Here is a 21,895-nt window from a genome sequence, read left to right as displayed (position 1 = left end):
TTTTTGAGACAGGGTCTCCTTATAGCCCCACCTGGCCTGGAACTCAGGCTGGCCTTGAACTCACAGAGATCCACTTGCCTCTACCTCCTGAGTGCTGGGACCACCACATCTGACTTCTCCTTCTGTCTTGCTGTTTTTCCTCATATCCTCCTTCCCAACTCCCTGGGATGCTTGGGCCCATGGAGGAACATCAGTCACTGTCATCCTTCACCCTTCCATTGCAGGTGTCTCATCCCGGAAACCTGGTAGACGAGAAGGGTGGAGAGTCCTTTGCAGGTGGAGGGAAGGTTAATGGAACGTCTGGAGTGTTTTGTGAAGGGGTCTCAACAACTGTCTATCCATCTCAACATTCCTTCCCCTGTGGTTTACTTCTTTACTGGGCCCTGTAAAGCTGCCCTTTTCCTGAACATTCAAGTTATTTCCCATTGGAGCTGTAATTGGGCAAACTTGAGAATTGGGGCCCCAGGAATGAATGGTGCTTGTGAATAGCAACCATCTGGGCCCAAAAGGAGAGTTGTGTCTGGGCAACAGGATTAGCAAGGAGGAAGGTGAGACCTGCTGGAGGGAAGATTTAGGGAAGTGTCTGCAAGAAATTTTCTAGATAGGACTTAATGGGCCACCGTTTCGTAAGTGGACCACCAGCTTTCTACCAAGGGTCTCCTTCAGGACATTCCTGTGTGCCACCAGGTTCTCTGTCCTTGGAGAAGCCTTGAGTGTTCTGGAAGGCTCCTCCCACAAAGCTCGATTAAAAAAGGTAGGGCAGGGCTTCGTTCAGCACTCACTACCCACTGCCCTACCCCTCTGCCTGCCATGAGTATACCAAGAGCTGAAGTGGTCCAGAGAGCTAGGTACAGCCCTCCTTCTCCCAATTCCAATAGATTGTAGAGACAGTGGCTGCACAGTGCCACTGGGGCTTCCTAGTGTGGTGTGCTTCTGCTCCTGCCTCTGAGCCAGGCCAGCCAGCAGCCTAGGAATACTTGGTAGATCCAGAGGGAGGGTCAAGCTAGGGCTAGTTTGGGCAAAGTAAAGAAAGAGTAGAAGTGCTGGAGCACCTCGGACCTGTGAATAGAGGAGGAATAAGAAGACAGACCCCAGTGGAAGGAACTAGTCACCACAGGGTGATGAAATGGAGTTGCCTTCTAGAGCCCATAAGAGGGAGTGGCTGGATTCCCCTTGAAGAGTTTGAATGGCATCTAGGAGAAGGCTCTTCACCTGAGTCTGTGCAGAGCAAGGAGAATATACTGTGGAGACAGGTGTGGGTGAGCTTCCAAACAGAGAAGGGGCAGAAATGAATTGTGTTTAGGACCAAGGCCCAGTGAATTCATTGCCCCTCACACACTTCTGTACCGTAATTTGAAGATGTGACCATACCTGTGCTTTTAAAAGCAAGCCTGAAGGCTGTCTGCATGCACCATCTGGCTGGGTTGCTGGGGGCTAGGGACTCTGCATTGGCTGCCCTTAGGGTTGCAAGATGTGCAAGATGGTGCCTTACTGGTTGGACCCCAGGCCTCCTCCCTCTACTCTTGTCCGTTTCCCATTATATAGCAAGATAGCAGGGAAGGGCTCCAGTTCAGATTAGGGAAACAACTGTAGTGAAGCTTTAAGCAGACTTGCTCCACCCTTGCCAAAGCCATTCCTAGCCCATCATGTACCCAGACCCAGCCCTCTAGAAGGGCCAGGCTGGTTCTCTGGGTCTGGTCAGGAGGCTTAGGAGGAGACCAGGAAGCCAAGAGACTCATTTTCACTAGAATTTGACCTAAAGCAGGATTGGAAGAGAAGAAAAGAATGTGAACAAAAGTGCAGGCAGGAAGGAGCTGTTAACGAGCCTTTCTTTCTCTTTGGGGACAGAGCAGAGCATAGCAGGGCGCAGCCGCTGGCTCTCCTCAGCGTGGCTCTCCTCAGAGCAGCTCTCTGAGGTAGCTGCAGTCTCCGGCCGCCGCCTGCTCGTGCTCGCTCTCCTTTTTTCCCCTCTCTTCTTTCTGGGCTCTCTCTATTATGGGGACTTGCTCCAGCTCTTTCTCTCTCTTCTGTCTCTCCTTTTGTTCTCTCTTTGTCTATTTATCACACTGTGAAGGTTGAAAGAGATGTTATTAATCTGGGAGAATGAAGGCAGGATTAGTGGTATGAATCGGATTTTGAGAGGTGTAATGATAGAAAGACTCGCTCGGCTGGCGGCCTGCGTGAGCTTGATAAATGGGGAGCACTCCAGACTGACTCGCGCCTTCCTCCGCGCTGTGCGCCCTGCCCGCTGGGGCGTGCCGCGCTCTCAGATCTGCCAGCCAGCCCACCCCGCTCCTACCTGAACCGGAGCAAAAAGCCAAGGGTAAAGCAGACACAAATATCTCCCATCGCACTTGGAGACATCATTGCTTTTAGCACCCTTTCCAAGTGGAGGCCTGTGGAGAGCTCAGACTGTGTGTAGAGAGAAGGGGTAGACTTCAGACTGGAGCAGCACCTGCCTGCTTCTGGGGCCAGTGGAGTAGAGCTTCTGTCCTGCCTCGGAAATGACAGTCAGAGGTCAAGGAGTGATGAGACAGATCCCAGTCCAAGTAAAAGTGCCAGGCTGAATGTGATATGTGATTAAGCCAAAGTGCTGTTGGGGGGATTGGGTGGGGCAGCCAGGGTGGAACATGGAGGAGAAGGGAAAGAGCAGGAAGTGAGGCAAGGGTCAGAAGAAAACCTAAGAAATCCAGCAACCTAAGCCCTCATTTCCAGTGAGGAAACTGAGGGCCTGAGCTTGGAGTTGTTATTTCCTAAAGTAATTTTTTTTTTATTCATGCTCAGTGTTTTTGTTTTTAAACAGTGCTGAGGCTCTAACCCAGGACTTTCTGCATGCTAGGCAGATGCTGCTCTCCTGAACTACAGCTCTATTCATGGCCTCTTGCTTGTTCCTTTTTAAAATTTTTATTTTTGAGTCAGGGTCTTGATATATTGCCTAGACTGGCCTCAGACTAACAATCCTGCTTTCAGTACCCCCAAGTAACTGCGATTGCAGGAGTTTCTACATGTATTACCCTCCCGCTATCCCAGGAGTTTCTGCTCTCCTCTGTGGCTTCACATCCTTTTAGTCCCACGAATGGAACTTAGGTTGTCAAGCTTGGTGACAAGTGACCTTACTCAGTGAACCATCCTGACAACCTCCCCCCAACACACACACATGCCCTTTTTTGCCTGTTTTTTGAGACAAGGTCTCATGTAGTCCAGGTTGACCTTGAACTCACTATATAGTAGAGGAGGATCTTGAGCTTCTGATTCTCCTTCATCTACCTCTTAGGTGCTGGGATTACAGGTGTGTACCACTATGCCTAGTTTAGGTGGTACTAAGGATTAAACCCAGGGCCTCATACATGCTAGGCAGGTATTACTTCTCTAGCCTAGTCTTTAGCTTTGTAACCAGAAGAGCCCAGTTTAGGCTTGCTGCTATTTGGTCTCTAACCTCTTTCCTGGAGCCTTAGCTCAGGGTCCCCTCACTCACCTGCTAGTCCTCAATCTGCAGGCTGTGTAGGTCATGCTATTCTAGTCCTCTTCTGTCATAACAACTTATATTTTGTCTCTGAGCTTTTATTATAGGTGGAATTTAATGATCATTTATGATGCTATGTAGTTAACATCTGCTCTCCCCAGTAGACTTGAATTTGTCCAGGGACAGTACTGTGTCTCTGTTGCTGCTGTGTGCATATAACTTGACAGGTTATATGTATGATGCTTTCAGTAGATGGTGTGAATGGGTCAATATGGTTCTGAAGCCTGGATTTTTCCCATTTTATTTTACAACTGGGCAGAGGGAAGACAGGTTTGACAAAGGGTGATACAGGGGTTGGGATTGTAGATGTGTTCCTGGGAGGAGGTTCTTTAGACCTCAATTCTGGAGGCTCCAGTGTTCAGTCTTCTTATCTCTCAGCCTTTCTTTTTTTAAAAAAACATTAGAAAATGGAAGGGCCTCATCTGACTCCACAGGCTTCCTTTCTTCCTGAGCAATCTTATCTAACCCAAACTCATCTGCCTTCTTAGGACTTTCTTGTCTCACTATAGACCAGAAGAGCTCCTTGCCTATATGACATCCTGCCTAGTATGTCCCATTGAAAGCTATCTGGGTACTTCTCAGTGATGTCTTTCCATGCTTCATTTCTTTATTGAGTTCTTAGAGGATGTTGGTCCTCACTGTGTTGTTTTACAGGTGTGTTTCAATGTCTCACTTTCTGGCCAATGGTTCTTGTAAGACACTGATCTGGTCTCCTGGATTTGTGTATCTCCAATGTAGGACTTAGCACTGGGTATTTGCTTAAAAAAAAAAAAAAGAAAAAGAAAAGGCCTAGTATTGAGCAATCCACACAAGAGGGAGGAGGATCTGGGATGAATGTTTTGAGCCCCTGTCTCCATTTTCCTAAGGAAAAAGAAAGTGAAGGTGTGTATGCTGTGTGTGAAGGGTGGGCAGATGGTGGTGTCACATGCTCAATGAAGGATTATATTTTAATTTGGAAAGCACTTTAGAAACTTAAAGTGCTTTGCCTAAGTGCTGACTGCTATTAGTGTCTCCTTTTTATTAGGAAAAAGGACATGATTTTTCTCTTTTATCTTCAGGCCTGTCCAACTTCTGAGAGTCAAACTTAGCAAAATGCCTGCCCCTCACTGAGGACTAGTTACATGCCAGGTTCAAAGCTTTGGACTTGAAACACAGAATTCTTCTTTGCAGACTGGTTCTGACACCCCTGAGGGGATTATTCCTAACAGCTCAGTATTGCGAAAGGGGGGGGTGGTGGGAAAGACGGGGTTGGTCATTTGACATAGTTCAAGCACAGTTCCAGCCCCTCCTCTCTCCATCTAGGCCTAGGTGGGAGGACATAAGAACTTAGACTGTTGAGGAGATATGAGAACAATCGTGGATATCAAACCCCACTTGTCATGTAATATGAAGGGCCAGTCTTTAGAGAGAGGGAGAGAGGGAGAGGAGAGAAATGGCCCCAGAAAGACTTGGGTTCATTTGTTGTCATCAGGGATGGTGGGACCTAGAGACAAAGACATCCCAGTTGCCAGACCCAGTGATGTTAAGAGCTGTCACAGGCCAGGTCAGAGGGAGGGAGTATGTGCAGCAGTAGCAGGAGGAATTCTGATGTGGGAGGCAGGGACTTGCCCTGGGTCTTACAAGCACCTTTGAGGACCTTGCTGGTTTGAAGGAAAGGTAACACCCCTACCTGTGATGATGACTTGGTATACTAGTGGCAGAGGGTCTGGAAGGCCTAGCTGAGCCTTGTCACACCTCTCTATGTGGCCTCTGCCCCAGACTCTTTACTCAGTAGGTATAAGATAGACATCCTATTGTCAGTTTGTACTGTCTGTCAGTCTTTGATACTGAAGGTTCTGCCCATGGCTAAGGTACCAGGAGGTGAGGACTTTTGTCCAGCTTGCTAGTGCCCAGGCCCTATCTCGTAATCTGATCCTTATCTGGAAGTAGCATGGGTGGGGGTGGGTGGGGTACTACATTGAGCCTACTGCCTTAACTGAATTTCCATACCTCCTGTTGTTAATTATAGAGATGTAATAATGTGATTAGTGCACGATTAAAAAAAATCCCTGATATGATTACCATGGATTTAATATCACATGATATATCATTATATCGTTATACAGTGACAGATGTAATTGAAATACACTTATTGGAGCCGGGGGTGGTGTTTCATTCAATCCCCAGCACCCCAGGGAGGAAAGGGCTGGCTAAAAAGAAGCAGTGGGAAAGGAAATTGTAATGAAAACAAAGAAAACTCACAATGTAGCTCTCACTCTAGGCAGCTGTCTCAGACTGATCTGCTGCCTTAGACTGTGACAGTGTATAGGCAGCTCTAGATAGGCCAGCCTCCTCTGCAGGGGTCTAGGCAGTGTAGCTCAGGGGCTTCTTACCCTGTTTTCTCCCCAGAAACCTTAATGTCTCCAAGTTCCCTCTGACTCAGCACTCAAGCCAAGAGCTCTGGAAACAGAAAGATTACTCCACCTGAAAAGTACTCAGGACATACTCAGGATCCTAATGGGATCAAACTGGTTTTGCAACTGTCTCTCATCCTTGGGCCTCAATACCAAATGCTGTGGGCCCTATACCTGTGGCACAACCCCTACCTTTGCTGAGATGGCAGCTCAGCACATTAGAGGCAGCCATCCTGTTGTACACAGTGAGCAGTAAGGTTAAGTCCCAGAGAAGATAATTATTCCACTTAGGTTCTGTTGGAGAGAGGTGGCTCCAAGGCCCCTGAAGTATGTTGGTAGCCAGAGAGTATAGTACACCAGCAGAGCTTCTAGCGGGGTTTAGCGGGATGAGCTCCAATTGCCTGATGAGAGGGCCCAGCCTTTTACTGCTATAGGCATCCTAATCAGGCAACTGCTGGGTCTAAGGAATGGAGTGGGGTTCCCCATAGGTTGAAGAAATCCAGAAATGAGAAGGAAAACAGGAGTGTTTTCACACAGGCAGCTGAGCACCCAATTCCAACAAAAGATTACTGCTCTGCTAAGCAAGAACAGCAGTGGTTCCTGGAGGATGCTGGGTAGGATTAGCAAGAGTTGGAGCTGTGAAGTGAGACCTCGTTCTTGGAAGAAGTACATGCAAAGAAATGCCTTTTCCTCCTTTCTTCTTCTCCCCTCCTTTTAGCATCTCTCAGCTGAGATCATGGAGAGAGTATTCTCCTAGGAATCTCCAGCAGATTTGTAACAGATTTGTAAATAGCTGTAATGTCACAAGTGCTGTTCAGACTTTCCCAGGTTTAAAGGCAGGATGAGTCAGGAAAGACTGTAAAGGGAAGCACTTTTGAATTGAGTGCTGAAATGGGAGTATGTATTCAAAGCAGAACAAAAAGCTGGCAAAGGCTGAGGCCATTCTAAGTCGGTCAGAGGAGTTTCTTGGGTAAGTGTGAGAAATGAAACAACAATCACAGGACTTTTCAGGAATAAAGAAAAGGATGGAATCTATTTTGACACCTGCATTTCTAGCAGACCAGTTTGACAGTGGTCGTAGTTTTCCCTGGGATCTGGGAACCAAGGGAAAGGAACAACTTGAAGAGATGCTGAGATGCATTCTAAACATACTGAGAATCAGGTACTTATATGAAGTTCAGGTGGAAAGGCTAAGTAAGTTATAGAATATATATGTTTGATGCCCAAGTAGCAGTAAGAAATACAGATTGGGAAGGCAGGTTGAAGACAGAGTTGAGGGAATCATCAAAGGAGAGGGACAGTGAGTAGGAAAAGACAGGGACGGTAACACAGAATGTCTGTAGCACATACTAGATGATCAAGTTCAGAAGAGACTATGTAAGAGTTTATGAGGAACATGGCAGACCTAGGGAAACTGAAAGCCAAATGTCAAGGAAACCACAGGGAGAAGGATTCCAAAGAGGGAGTAGGCTGCAGAGTGGTGAAGACAGACAAGAACCTGAAACTGTCCATAGATGAGGGGAGCATGGCAAGGACTGTTGACCTCAGCTAAGTGGCATGACAGGAATAAGAAAGCAATCACAGCCTTAAGGAGTGATGGGGGAGCCAAGTGGAGGTAAGAGGAAACAGTTTTGAGAAGTTTGGCTAACAGAACTTTGGTTACTATAACAGGATATGGATGTGGAGTGAGTGGGGAGCCTTAAAAAAAGTAATAGCTTCTAAAGAGCTGGATATCATTTTGAACACTTTATATGCAATTTATTTTATCCTCACATCAGCTCTGTATTGGCTACTTTTCTGTTGCTGTGATAAAACACCATGACCAAGGCAGCTTATAGAAAGAAGAGTTTATTTGGCTTATGGTTCCAGAGGGACTGTAATGTCCCTCATGGCAGGGAGGCAGGGCAGGAGGAAGCTGGAGCAAAAAGCTGAGTGCTTCTTCAAGCAGGCACAGGAAGTAAGAGAACGAAACTGGAAATGCGGCAAGGCTGTGAACTCTCAAAGCCCACCCCCAGCCTATATGTTTCTTCCAGCAAGGCCACACCTCTTAAACCTCTCAAAACAGTGCCACCAACTGGGGACAAAGTGTTCCAATACTTGGAGCTTATGGGGGACATTCTTCATTACATTGGAGTTATCTTCCAAAGAGAAAACAACCTCTTACAAGACTGACATCAGCTCCCACGTCAGGCAGCACACACCCGCCTATAACTCCAGCTCCAGGGTATCTGACATCTCTGGTCTCTGAGAGCACCTGCACTCACATGTACATACTCACACACATACACATAACTAAAAATAATATGAAATCTTAAAAAATGCTAACTTTTGTCAAGATCACACATGTCTATGCATTTGGTCACACCCCCTCAATGCCTTCTCTCATCCCTGCCACACTCCCTCTGGATCCCTTCTTTCCAGTAGCTCCTCCTCCTATACTCATAGCTTTCTGGGGGTTTTGTCTTTTTTTTTTTTTTTCTTTTTGAGACAGGGTCTCCCTGTAGCCCCAGCTGGCCTGGAACTCACTATGTAGACCAGGCTAGCCTGGAACTCACAAGATCTGCCTGCCTCTGCCTCCCGAGTGCTGGGATTAAAGGCATGAGCCACCATGCCTGGTGGTTTTTGTCGGTTGGTTGGTTGGGTTTTTTTGTTTTTTTTTTGATGCAGGGTCTCCCTGTAGCTCCAGCTGGCCTGGAACTTGCTATGTAGACCAGGCTGGCCTTTATCACAGAGATCCACCTGCCCCTGCCTCTGCCTTGGAATGCTAGGATTAAAGGCGGTGCATCACCACACCTGGTAGCACTCACATCTTTTGAAGCTGAAGATTTGCAAGGGCTTGAGGAGGTGGGAAGGGTGACATGGAAAGCTCAAGTATGGGATTGGCTGTAGACAGTAAGTGGGGTGTCCCTCTGTTAGAAAAGGAGAGGTGAAGGAGCAGGTGGGTGGAGAAGGACACAGGTGCATTGTAAATACAGAGCATACACTTGAAGGAATTCTGCCTAGTGGCCTTTATAACAATACTTTGTGAAAATGGAAAGGAATAGGATTTTAGGTGCTTTGAGGGTAATCTTGGATCCATTGTGACCACTTCCAACAGACAAGTGTGACTTCCTGTTAACACTTAGTTTGAGCAAATGTGGCAGAACAGTACTGAGCATTTTCAGGGAAGGTGTGTAAAATAGGTGGTTAGGGAATTTGAAGATTAGGAAATGGGTGGTTGAAGTAATAGTCAAAATTCCAGGTCTACTAGAAAAGGAATTGAGGCCAGAAGGGATGGATAAACTACAGGGAAAAGCAAAAGCACAGGAAGAGATCTCAGAAGCAGAAAAGATAGGCATCTGGGTAATCTGTTGTGGTGAGTGTTCAGAAGGGAAGCAGTCCTGGTGATGATATGGCCATGGGGAAAGATGGCAGAAGTAGGTAGGAGAGCTCATTCTAGAAGTCAAGAAATAGAGGCAGCTTTCCGATACTGAGCTGTTGTATAGATACTGAAGTTAGCCAAAATGATGATCATTTGGAATGAATCCCAGAGTAGTCTAGAAGTAGCAGGAAGGAAGAATTTGAAGATGTCTGGATTCTAGTTACTACTATACCACTATATTCATCCCCAGATTTAGTGATTCCAACAATAAATGCTTTGTTATTCATGGTTTCTTCAAGTTAGGAATTCTGGAAAGTTCAGTTACATGAGAATGCAAGGCTCTTGTATAGCTATAATCCAGCAACTATGTGGTTGGAACAGCTAGGTGCTGGCTGGCACCTCCCTCATTGATGGCTTCTCTCTGTAGCCTCTCTGTTTGGGTTATTTTGGGCTTCCTAACATTATAGCTGCCCCAATATGGTCTGACTGCTTAATAGCAGTTCAGGGTCTGGAAAAGTGTTCCAGCAGCTGAGGTAGAATTTGTCTAAGCATTTCTACAGTAGACTTGAGATCACATTACTTTTGCATTACTGTTGAAATGGGAAAAAAAACAAACCAAAACAAAAAACCCCACCTACCCATTCCTAAGGCAGGGGAGGAGACATAGACACACCTTTTGTTAACAGGATGGGAGATAATGTTGTAGCCACCCTCAAAAACAGTCTTCCACAGTTGGTGTTACACTGAATCTGTAAAAGAGAAAGAGTAGTATTCTCAAAGGCAGTGTGCTTTTGGGGTTGATGGCACCAAGAGTATTGGAGGTGACAATAGGCATAGTCCTAGGTGACTGCAGGTACATTGGAAGAGACTGTTGTCATGTTATTGGAGTACAGATAACTGAGGCTCAGAGAAGTTTAATAACTCATTCAAGGTTATAGGGCTAACTTGCAGACCTGTGAGTCAAATGCAGATTTGTCTCACAATTGAACTCTGAATATAAAGGCATGGGCTGCTGGGTATGTCCTAAGTATGCATGGCATACCCAATCTGTGTTTACTTGCAGCCTGGGTCCTTGGCTCACTGGCTGTAGAAGTGTTGGTTAAGGCCAGGGATGTGCACTAACATGCACAAGGGTCTGGGTTTGATCACTAATGCCTCCAAAAACATAAGACATGTTGATCAGTTAGGTAGTATTTACATCTGTTAGACTTTCTCTCCCCTGTAGAACATCCCCTTCACCTTCCTCTTTAGTGGGTATTACTAGGATAGTGAGGTGGTTGCATTTGGTCTCTGGCCTTGGGAAGTGGCCCATCAACCTTAGGTCTGCAGGGTGGCAAGTCATCTAGAGGTGTTAAAGGCCTACTTGTTCCCACCTCAGGGGAGAGACTGGATGTGCTGGTGCTGGCTTGGGAGCTCCAGATGTTCTGGAAATTGCAAAGTAGTCTGTACTTTTAAAAGCCTGCAGTCTGAGCTAGGTTCTAGCCTAACACCCCTCTTTTTTTTTTTTTTTTTTTTTTTTTTTTTTTTTTGAAAGGGTTCCCCAAAAATAAAAAACTAAAAAATAAACCCCCCCCTTTTTTTTTTTTTTTTTTTTTTGTCTTTTTGAGAGAGTGTCTCCCTGTAGTCCCAGCTGCTGGAACTGGCTATGTAGACCAGGCTGGCCTCCAACCCCCAGAGATCCACCTGCCTCTGCCTCCCGAGTGCTGGGATTAAAGGCGTGCACCACTATGCCCAGCTCTAACACCCCTCTTGCCTTGCCCACCCAGTGTCCACTCAGTCTCAGGTAGTGTATGGGTAGACAGACACCAGAGCAGCTTTTGATGACTCTTCTTGCCTCTTTGAAGGATCTGATACTGCTGCCATTGAGGGCTACTTCATCTATTAAACCCAATACACTTGTCGCAGCTGCTAAGCCCCCGTAAGCCGCCAGGCTCCGTGTTTGTGATGGGACTGACAGTGCATGGAGGAGGCTGATTATACACGATTCCATTTCGTGGGCCCAGCAATGTAATTTCACAGGGCGATCAGCGTTTGCATGTAATAGCAGGCTGTGCTGAGGTGTCAGAATATTAAAGGCGCTAATGGCAAAGCTCCCTGTTACACAGGGGGCCACCCGCTGCGCCTACAGCAGGGCTGTGCGGCAGGCCCGTCGCAGATGGCTGGCCACTAAGCTAATGGGGCAGCAGCCAAGGCAGGCAGAGCCACGAGAGGGGAAAGCCAGCCGGGAACAGCTCGGCACCTGCTTCCCCGCACATGGAAATTACAGCAACTCAGGGGAAGGGAAGTGTGTATGCCTGCCTGACAGGATAGGGTGGGTTGGTTCAGTAGACCCAGCATCTTTCAACCCAACTCTGCCTGTCCTCCTGGCTCAACATGAGTGCCTGCTGTGGAGAGGACTTATGTTTCTGTCCTTAGAAACTTGCTTCTTTGAAGTCATCCTTCCACCTGCTCTACCTTCTGGCCAGGAACCCCAGGAGTTGGGTGCTAACTGTACAGCTGGGCTGAGAGGTGCTATGCTATGGAGAAGTAGTACCCAGAGAATTCAGAACTAACATTGGGAAAGAGCTCAGGTGCCATGGTCTTAGAGATAGCTCTTAAAACAGATTTCCTGCCCCACACTGACCAGATTAGGAAGCTTCTGGGCCCTTTCTCCCCATTCCCCAACAGGCTGGCAGGAGAAAGGAAGGGAACATGGAGAGGAAACCTCTTGATGCTCCTGAACTTCTCCTTTGTCCTTGCTGCCTGTCTTTTGCCTGGAATACCATGTCCCCCTATTGTCTATATTCATGCCTTCTGATCGCACTCCCCCCAGGAGTCTTTCCTTGACTCCCACAATACCATACAGGGCTTGGCCTCCCGCATCCTCCTGCTGTGATTGATTGACTCCCCCAGCAAGAATCCTTACAACATAGCTTGTATCACCTTGCCCTGAGCTGGACTCTTGGAAGACCCCTGCTAAGATTTGTATACAGATAGAATCTCTTTAGGAGGACAGCAGGAAAGAAGCAGGAACGGGAGGGTGGGCAGTCACTGGAGGGAAGAGTCTGAGGCATATGGGTAAGCACATATGTAGTTGAGCCACTCCATAGTATGTATTACTGGGGGCGGGAGGCCTCAAAAGTGAGTATCAGGTGATGCGTGTGGGTGCAGGTGCAGGGGGGCAGCAGATAGGAGGGTCCAGGCTACACAGTGACAGGAACACAAGTTGTGTTGCTGTAGGAGCCTCTGTGTAGCTGAGTAGCTGTCAGTGACTGTTAGCTGTGCCTGATAGGTTCACAGGATGACAGAAGTTGTAGGTGGTATTGAGACTGGGCTTGGGCTGCTTCTGTGAGGCTAGTGGGCATGTCCAAAGGTTAAGCTCTAGGGGAGGCATCCCAGCGTTCTCAGCAGGAACAGCAGAAGGAGATCCCAGGCTGAAGGAGAGCAGTTTTAATTAACCGTTTTTAATATCATTTTGGACTTTGGCTGGTATGGGAAGGCCCCGCTGGAAGCAGCATTTGTAAAAATTAAATCCCTCTTATTAGGAGCTTGGCAGACCCATGTGCACATGCCGCCCCCTCCTCCTGGCCCATGCCCCCCTGAGGAAGTGCTGGATGAGGCCATGTTGTGGCAGCAATTGGTTATCATGCCTTATCTGGAAATATGAAACGTGCGGCATGATACCACAGCCCCAGTGGAGATGCCAATTCATCTCACCCTTGCTCTGACAAGCTAGACTGCCCTTCCTGAAAGGCGTCCATCAGGCGGGACCAAGCTGTACCTTCCCTGGTACTTCCCTCCTGCCTGGGGCTCCAGCTTGCCCTGGCCCATCCTGGCTCCCCTGGGCTCTGCTGCCCTCCATTCCCCCTTCACACACCCCAGTCTGTGGAAGATCTTGGGGAGTCATAATTACAATAATAATCTAATCATGGTGACATGTTGGGGCAAGCGTCTAATGTTATCTGAAGTGGTCTTCCCTCTTAGCTGAGATAAGACTCAGGATGACGTGCAGATAACGTTGAGCTGCCCTGTCCCCAAGCCGCAAGCAGAGCAGAGGAGCTGCGGCAGCCTTATGCCCGCCCACCGCTTTAAGCCGGGAAGCGGCAGCACCTGCTAATGCAAGTGTTTAATATTTGATGGGCTGGGATAAAGCAGGATCACCTTCGAATTGAATTGAGTGTCAGCCGAGAATCTATTACTGAAATTCGGGTGTGATTTGACAGCAAAGTAGACGATGTTATTCTTCACTAGTTACTGCAATCTTCTCCCCGACATCACTTAAATATTTTTTTCTTTGCTTGAGTAAACACACATTATCCTTCTTTTTTCCCCCTTCCTTCCCTTTTTTCCTTTTTTGAGGGGAAAAAAACCCATCCAGCTTCCCTTCTCCAGGCTGATGGAGTAGATTGTTATTTCTTTATTTGTCCTATTAAATGGAATTTCTGATCGTTTAATCCGGCCTTTGTAAGTGATTTTAAAGTACTTGAAAGGCAGCCACCCTGCTCTCTGGCCCACTGCTTTCCAGCCTCAGCTGACCGTGCTCAACAGCTCCCCCAGCTGTGCCCCACCCACAGACTGTGTTCCCTATCTGTCCATATCCCCTGGCTGCCTACGTCCTGGCTCTGTCCTGGCCTCTGGGCCAGCATACTCAAAGAGGAGGTAGAGGAGGGTTGTCTGGGAAGTTGAGTCACTGTCCTTCTGTGGTCAAGGAAAATTTTGTCTTTAGAAGGTACTAAGTTTTAAATGTATTGTTTCCTAGTCATCTCATGCCCATGGGCTGGGTTCCTGCAGCTGAAAGGAACTGGCCCTCTGTCTAGCTCCTGTGCCCTAGCACAGACTCTGTCTAACCCTCTTTTCTTGTCTCTGACCCTGTGCTGGATCTTCTCTGTATGGTGAGCTGCTAGTGCCTACCTAAGCACAGTTAGCAGTCCTTTTAGTTCTGTCACTGGACCCACCATCCATTTTCTTGGAATTCACCCAAACTTGTCCCCACTGCCACTGTCCCACATGCTGTCATCTTTCTGCCATTGGGAGAAGGGCAGCTTGGTGTTTAATGACTTCTGAAGTAAAGGGATAGGTAATGTTTAATTTGATACCAGGCCTACTTGCAGAAGCCCAGGACTTTGTTGGCAAGCTAAGCAGTAATTAAATCCTTTCAGCCATGTTGTAGAAGTCTAACCCATGTAAATCACTTTTTGGGGGGCCTCAGTTTCCTCACCTGTGACAAAAGACCAGTCATGCCAGTGAGGGAAGGTGCTGTTTCTACCATGCATATGTTCCCCACAGATGGAATTTGTTGGCGGCCAGGTGGCGGAGGGGGCAGTGGAACACTGGGGGCCTGAGCAGATCGATGCCCCCAGCACTTCCTTCCCCAGCCCCAGGAAAACAATTAAGTACAGATCAATGGGTGGCCGCTTTGAATATGCATAAGTGAATACTTGACCTTCAACAGAGCATCTGCTCCCCCCAACACACACACACACACACACACACACACACACACACACCCTTCACAGCATATCATGTACTTCCTTCACAGCTGCCTGAGTTGACCAGGTGACCTTACCCCCCTCCTTCATTGAACCCACACAGTACTCAGAGCTTTCCACAGCCTTGCCTGCTCGGAGTCAAAAGCAACTTGACCATAGGCATTGATGCTGGTCAGTTCTTCCTTTTTTCCTATCTGTAGAGTAAAATTTGGATATAGGTCCTACCTGAGGCCAGTCTTTGTGAACAGTAATACCAAAGGAGGGAGCCCAGCAAAGATCTGAGAATCTGTGAAAGGGTGCATGGTAAGGGGATGCTCTGATGAGAGGGCTCCTCATAAAGATCTTAGGAAATGGGAGCTCTCTAGAGAGGAACACTGGGGAAAGCACCTAGTAAAGGCTGGCACGTGCTGATGGGGAAAGGCCCAGAAGAAAGAACATTGTGGAGGAGGAAGGGGTTTTCTGGTGGTGAAGAAGCTTTAGTGAAAAGGAATCTCAATAAGGCCACTCTAATGAGGTAGTGTTACTAAACTGAGTCCTTAAAGGTTTGAAGTTGGGGTTGGAGAAGTCTTAGTGAGTGGGGTTGGTTCAAGAGTCAGAGCCTCTGTTAACCTATTCTTGCCTCCTGTCTTCCAGGCTTACAGCTTCGCCATGGGCTGCTGGCCCAAGAATGGACTGCTAGACATGAACAAGGGCCTCAGCTTGCAACACATAGGCCGGCCCCACAGCGGCATCGGTCAGTTCCTTCATAAATCCCTCTACCCACATGCCTCAGTCCCCTGGCACACAGAGGTTTCCACGGCTCATTCAGTACCTCAACCCTATGGAAGGTTTTCACCTTGAGCTGGGGGAGGAGGGTAAGGGAGGGTGGAATGAGGGGATTAGATAATGTAATTGGAAACTTCTCAAAACAATGTTTCAGAGGATTCTGGGATCTGGGGTTTAGGTGAATCACAGGTGGCTTTAGATTCAAATGGAGGTCTTCTGGACCCCCATTGCCTACATCCCTAGTGGGCAGTGTCTTCAGCATACCCACCCCCAGTGGAGCTGGAGGAGGCTGTTTAATATTGTTTCAAGTCTGTGGCCACTAAACTGGACGATCAATGAGAGTTAAGGAGATGAATTATTTAAACTTCACCAGCTTTTAATTAGTCAAGGTCCTTCTGACCGATGGCTTCGTCCACAGGGTATTGACTTCCCCACAGGAGCAGCAGCCTCCACTGAGTGGTGTCTCGGTGGGGAGGGGCCACTTGGGGTAACAGGTGGGGTACATTCTGAGGGGGATTTCTGGTTGGGAGAAACTGGAATAGCTACAAATCCAGGGAGTTGGCAGCTCTGTGAGCTTCTGATATATCAGTAGGAATATGTGTCAGTGTGAGCATCATGTCTGCCTGTGTGTGACACCTTGCCTGTATGTCTCTGTGTGCCTGAGTATAATGTGTTCATCATTGTGCATGTCTGTTAGAAAGGGTGTGTGTACCTAACAACACTATCCATATTTTTCTGAGGGCCTGTGTCTGATTATGGAAGTGACTACCAGCCTGTGGGTGTCTGTCTGTCAAAAGAATGTCTCTTTCCATATGTCTTATTTTTATGTGCATATTCATGCAGATGCTTTCTGGAGCACATTTGACCAGACATAGGCCTTGTTCCAGATGGGAAGAGGTAGGGTATTCCTAGGTGGCACTATGACCTTGTCAAAACCTGATTGCTGTGACACGATATCATTTGATGGGAGCTGAGGAAAGACAGCAGAATGGTGGAGGGTCCCAGCCACCTGCCCTTTTACTCATTCCATACCCATTGACGTGTATTGGGTACTGAGCATGGTGAGGAGAGATTCTATCCTTAGCTTACATCTTGGGAGAAGACAGAGCTGAAATGGGTGCTTGCTGTCCAGGTGCTCAACAGCTATGGTAGAAATACCTAGATTACCCACCCCCAGGTAAAGGTGCTTATCTCAGTTGCCAAAGTAGCTTCTACTTTATCTATATCTCAGTGACTCCTGAGATGCCCTGTATCATCCCTAGGGACAAAGGAAGAAAGAAAATAGTCAGCAGGGGATCTGGGTATAACCTACCATAACTGATATTCCTTCCTGTAGAATTTTTTCCATGCAACCTAGAGAAGACATTATATCCAGCTAGGGTCTAAACACCTGGAAGTTCAGAGAGAGACTTACTAGAGAAAAGAACACGAGTTGGGATCCTTGAAGGATGAAAAACAGTTTGCTAGTCAGAAGAATGAAGAAGTGGTATTTTAGCCACGGAGAATTTGTGTACAGAGTCTGAAAGACCCACGAGCATCCAGCGTATTGAGAGTCCAAGTTTAGATGTCTGCCAGTATTTTCTTAAGACTGGAATAGAAATTTCATGTCGGGGAACAGCTACAAAATAAGCAGAGCCTTGAATGCCTGATTAAAATATAACCCCCACCTCAAGGTTCAGAGGAGATGTAGGTTTGAAAGGCAAAGAATCACATGATCAGAATTCAAATTCTGAATCAGTGAGACAGTTTTTGCTGCACAAAGCTAGTTCTTAGTAGGTACTCAATAAAAGTTTGTAGGTGGATGGATAAAAGCTGGGTGAGGAAAGAATTCAATAGAAGAGTAATTTAAAAAGGGAGGGGCTAAGGAGGTAGGATCTATGAGAAGACGGAGGGGCTGACAGCAGTGGTAAGGCATCCTCCATGGCCTTGAGCTAGGTGTTCTGATTCTGTGTCTGTATAGGATGTATTTATGAGGAAAAACAACTCCCTGCCTACTCTTAATTGTCTCTTTAGGCTCAGTGACTGTTCACCCTGGGTTAGTGCCCCCTGAAATATCCTCTCCTTTAGAGAATAAAGTTTTCCCCTTTGGCCTGCAGGGCAGCCCAAGGCTCTAAGAGACAGTGAAACCAGAAGTACCTATGGCTCTGGGACCTTAGGTGAGGGAAAGTGCTGCCAGCATCTTGGGAGCTGTGAGGGGGTCCAGTGAGCAGCCCATGAAGAGGCCTGTGCAAGGCCCAACACATGGTGGGTGCTCAGGAAGCTCCCTTTCCATAGCCCTGCCAATGCCACAGGCTACCAGGACACTGGCAGTTCTTGGTACTTGGTCTTTACAGTCTGAATGAAGAGGGCTGCCCTGCCAGCTCCTGGCCTAGCTCTGAGGTGTGGGTGAGGGTGCTTAGGAGGGAGGGAGGATGCAGGGCATTAATTGGGTTGGGAGAGGCAGGGAGGGGAGGCGTGGGTTTTGAGCAGTGAGGTTAATGGCCCTCGCGCCAAAGAGACAGCTTTAATGAGCTTCAGCTGGTGGTGCCCCGAGTTACTGTGCGTGCTAAAAGGGTCGCGCTGTAAGAGTTTGATGTGGACTGCTTCCCGGCCCCAGGGTCAGGGGTCAGCTCCTGTCACTGGCCACTCAGGCTGGTCTTCAGTGACATGGTGCTAATTAACTGTGTGAGGAGCTGCCAGGCTGGAATGGGTAGTGGTATGTATATTGTTGGGGGGGCGTGAAGCAGTATTGGGTGATGCTGGACAAGAGTTCTGCAGATCCCACCACCTAGGCATATCCAAGGTCTGATTGATTCTTCCATAATGCCATGGTGAGAAAGCAAGGAGGCAGGCTTGCTGGAGGGTTGGGTGACAGGTGCAGGGTAGGGAGGTAGGGCTGTGGTGGGAGGAAGGCCTACTTGGATAATTGTGTATCTTGAGATGTTTGAGGGGAGCCATTGGGAGTGTTTAGAGCGGGGAGGAACTTGGCCAGAGTTGTACTTTCAAAGTCTGCCAATTTATTTAGGAAGGACTGGCAAAGAGTCTACGGGACAGGACAGGAAAGGCACAGTAAAATAAGCTTGTGTGTTAGGTAATTGAGAGCTAGGGCAGCGATGTGAGACTAGAGGCAAGGAACCAGGTGAAACTTTCTTTCATCCATGAAATGCTTACCTTGCACTTACTGTGTGTCAGGAATTGTGATGGGTCTACAAGTGAATTGCTATAGGTGACACAGTGCCCGATGCACATAGCCTTCAAGCAGAATTTTGAGATTGGCACTGGAGACCAAAGGAAACAACAATTCAGGAATGGCTGAGGAGGGTCCAGAGGTGCTGAAGCACTAGGCAGAAAGGCTTGTGAGCAGGGAAGGGGCACTTCCTGGGGTAGTGAATTTGGTCTTGGGGGCCTGCTGTACAAGGTAGGGCTGGAGCGGGGCTTGCATAAGGAGGAGCTGCTGAAGGTAGACCTGCCAACTCCCAAGGCTATATGGCTCAGTTTGAGCCGGTCTCCATGGCAGGAAAACCTGTGACTGCTGACTGGTCCTCCTTTCTCCCATGTCAGTAGAGGGTCAACAAAGTGTTCACATTGCTTTATGCTAATTAATTTAATTTTCATAGCAATTTTGCATCATTATTCCCTTCTAATAGATGAAGAAATTGAAGCTCAATTGAGTGACTTGCCTAAGTTCACACAGCAAGTTGAATTAAGGAGCCAGGATTAAATATCCAAATATATAGCCCAAGTTCTTATCACTATGCATTAGTGTTGACCTTTGTGATCACTTTGACATTTTTTTTTCTTTTTTTGTTCTTATTTGTTTTGGTTTTTTGAGACAGGGTCTCTCTCCCCATAGCCCCAGCAGGCCTGGAACTCACTATGTAGACCAGGCTGGCCTTGATCTCCCAGAGATCTGCCTGCCTCTGCCTCCCAAGTGTTGGGATTAAAGGTGTGCACCACCATGCCCCGTGTTGACTTTTGAGAATTAAAAAAATTGTATTTATGTGTATGAGTGTCTTGCCTACATGTATGTAAGTGTGCTGTGTGTCGTACAGTGCCTGTGGAGGCCAGAAAAATGTGTTGGATCCCCTACAGCTAGAATTAAGGATGAGTTTTAGCTACCATGTGGATACTGGGAACTGAACCCTGGTCCTCTGCATGAGCAGCCAGTGTTCTTAACCACTGAGCCGTCTCTCCATCCCCTGACTTGTTTTATTAGCCTGGGTTTTGGAGATTGAACCTCATGCTTGAGAGAAAGCACCTCACCCATTGAGCTATCTCCTCAGCCCAGCCTTTGTTCTCACTTGCCCCGTTTCTCTCAGAGTCATGTGAAACACAGGCCTTAACAAAGTTTGGGCAGTAACAGCTGAGGAAGAAAGGGAAGGAGGTACTGTCACCCAGCAGTTCTGTTGCAGCCACTTTGCCCTTAAAGCCAGGGCTCTGCACCTGCTAGCCTCTGGCCTCCTCTGGCCCTGGCAGTTCTCACTCTGCAATTTTCTACCTCTTGGCCCAGGAAATCTCACCCATCTTCCAGAGGATACCCACTCTGGAACCCTTACCGCCCCTCACAGTGTACTGCATAGAAAACATGTTTATCCCAATATCATTTGTTGGAGGCAATACCTGGGCCCTTTGATCTGGGGATATAGCTCAGTAGTAGACCACTTGCCTAGCATGAGCAGGACCTTGGGATCAGTCTCTAGCACAACAACAACAACAACAAAATACTAAACCTGGTTCTTTCATACTTGGGCTGTCTTGGGGCAGAGCCTGGGTTCCTTCCTGTCTGTCTTTTTGGAAATTTACAGAGGAGATATCAGTAAAATCTCACCTGCTATTGTGACAGGACCCCACAGATTGCTGGTTTCAGCTGACTGGAAGAATAACTGGAAAATTCCATGATACCCAGCTGGGTGGTCCTGTCCTTTGAGGTTAGCCCCCTGCATCAAGACTGAAGAGGGTCCTGCTGAGCCTCATGGCACAGGCGGCATGGCCAGAGACCAAATGGACTCTTAGGAGCTTGCTGCCCAGCACAATTTGGCAGGAGCTGATCTGGCAGGTGACAGGGGGGAGGAGTGGCCCCCAGGGGAACAGTTCTAGCCTGTGGTCTCCCCTGCAGGAGTGGGGTGTCTATCAGAGTCCAGTCAGAATGCATTAGCTCTGTGGCATGGATCTCATTAGTGCCCGTGAGAGGTGTCACTGCGGGAGAACCGTCGGCTCAGGGAGACGCTTGTACCAAAAGGAAGAAAGGACGGTGACAGCCTTTTCTCTGCCGCCTCTGCCGCCACGCTCACCGGGCCGCCCGCCCTCCTCCTCGTGGGGGGGTGGGGGTGCTGGCTAATGAGCTCTGCTGCAGTACAGCTTTGCTTTCCCCTCCTTGAAGTTCCCCAAGTTCCTCTGAAGACCTGGCCCTGGATTAGCACACACCAAACGTCCGTCAGTCCCCCTCTTGCCCAGCAGGGAGTTCCTTCTGATCACTGGGCTCCTGCTACCATAGGAAGGGAAAGGGGGAGGGGCCAGGTTAGGGGAGGAGGTGTGTTACACCCCTGGGGATGCTCAAGTCCCGCTGTACCCCTTGATAGTGACCGTGTTCCCCTTTCTGCAGAGGACTCTTACTTCCAGGAGCTGCAGTCCTTGCCTCCCTTTGTGCCATGACATCTGGCCTGGCAGTGTTCCTTTCCCTTATGGTGACTTCCTCACAAGGCCAGAAAAAAAATGTAAGGACTCTGTCTGAGGAGTCTCCAGGTAGCATGTGGACCTGATATGAGACTTTCTGGCTGAGTTAGAGGGCTTCAAAATCAACAAAAGCCAGCATCTAGGCTCTAGATGACCTGGGTTGTGATGTATTCGTATTAGGCCCCTATAAACCTTGATATCAGGTCCCTGTAGACCTTAGTATCTCTCTCCCCATCTGTCCTTGGCTGTGTTTCACCACCACCATCAATAGCCTGGCCTTAGCTATCTTCATAGCTGGGAGAGCTGAGGAGTTGACCCAGATGCCTTATGGGGAGGGAAAGAGAATACTACTAGAGTCTCTTCCCCAGTACTTTCCCCCTTCCATCTCATTCTTGCTGATGTGGCCCTGAGAAAGTGAAGAGCTAGGGATGGGTAGCCAAAAGGTCTGCACTGGCTAGTCTTGATGGGTGCCTGAGGGTGAGGGATACTGGCAACTTCTTCCCTCAGTTGACCCCTTTAGGGCCCTAAGAATGTGTGAGGAACTGGTTCTTGCCACATACTAGGCTTTAGTCTTTAGTAACAATCCCATATGGAAAAGTAGATAGATGGATGGGTAAGGTGATGGATGGAGGAAGGTTCTGGTCTGTGTATGTATGTGTTCCATCTGGGTGATACATTGGAAGTATAATCTTTGTTCCCCTTCCTTCCTAGCCCCAGGCTGTCCTGGCCTCCC

At 48.0% G+C, this 21,895-nt stretch overlaps 1 protein-coding gene across 12 annotated transcripts in view; it reads left to right on the top strand.

The window, feature by feature from the left end:
• Positions 1-21,895, top strand: part of Eri3 (ERI1 exoribonuclease family member 3) — a 136,325-nt gene that overhangs the window by 92,857 nt on the left and 21,573 nt on the right. For all 12 annotated transcript variants that reach the window (XM_029569529.1, XM_029569528.1, XM_029569531.1 and 9 more), the window contains one exon: positions 15,379-15,478. In XM_029569529.1, coding sequence (XP_029425389.1) covers positions 15,379-15,478 — 100 coding nt within the window. The remainder of the gene's footprint in view (positions 1-15,378; positions 15,479-21,895) is intronic.

The sequence above is a fragment of the Nannospalax galili genome, unplaced genomic scaffold (assembly GCF_000622305.1).
Source record: "Nannospalax galili isolate Female #2095 unplaced genomic scaffold, S.galili_v1.0 scaffold1402, whole genome shotgun sequence".
Taxonomy (NCBI): Eukaryota; Metazoa; Chordata; class Mammalia; order Rodentia; family Spalacidae; genus Nannospalax; species Nannospalax galili.
The sequence above is the reverse complement of the archived record's forward strand: the minus strand, read 5'-3'. Positions and strand labels throughout refer to the sequence as shown.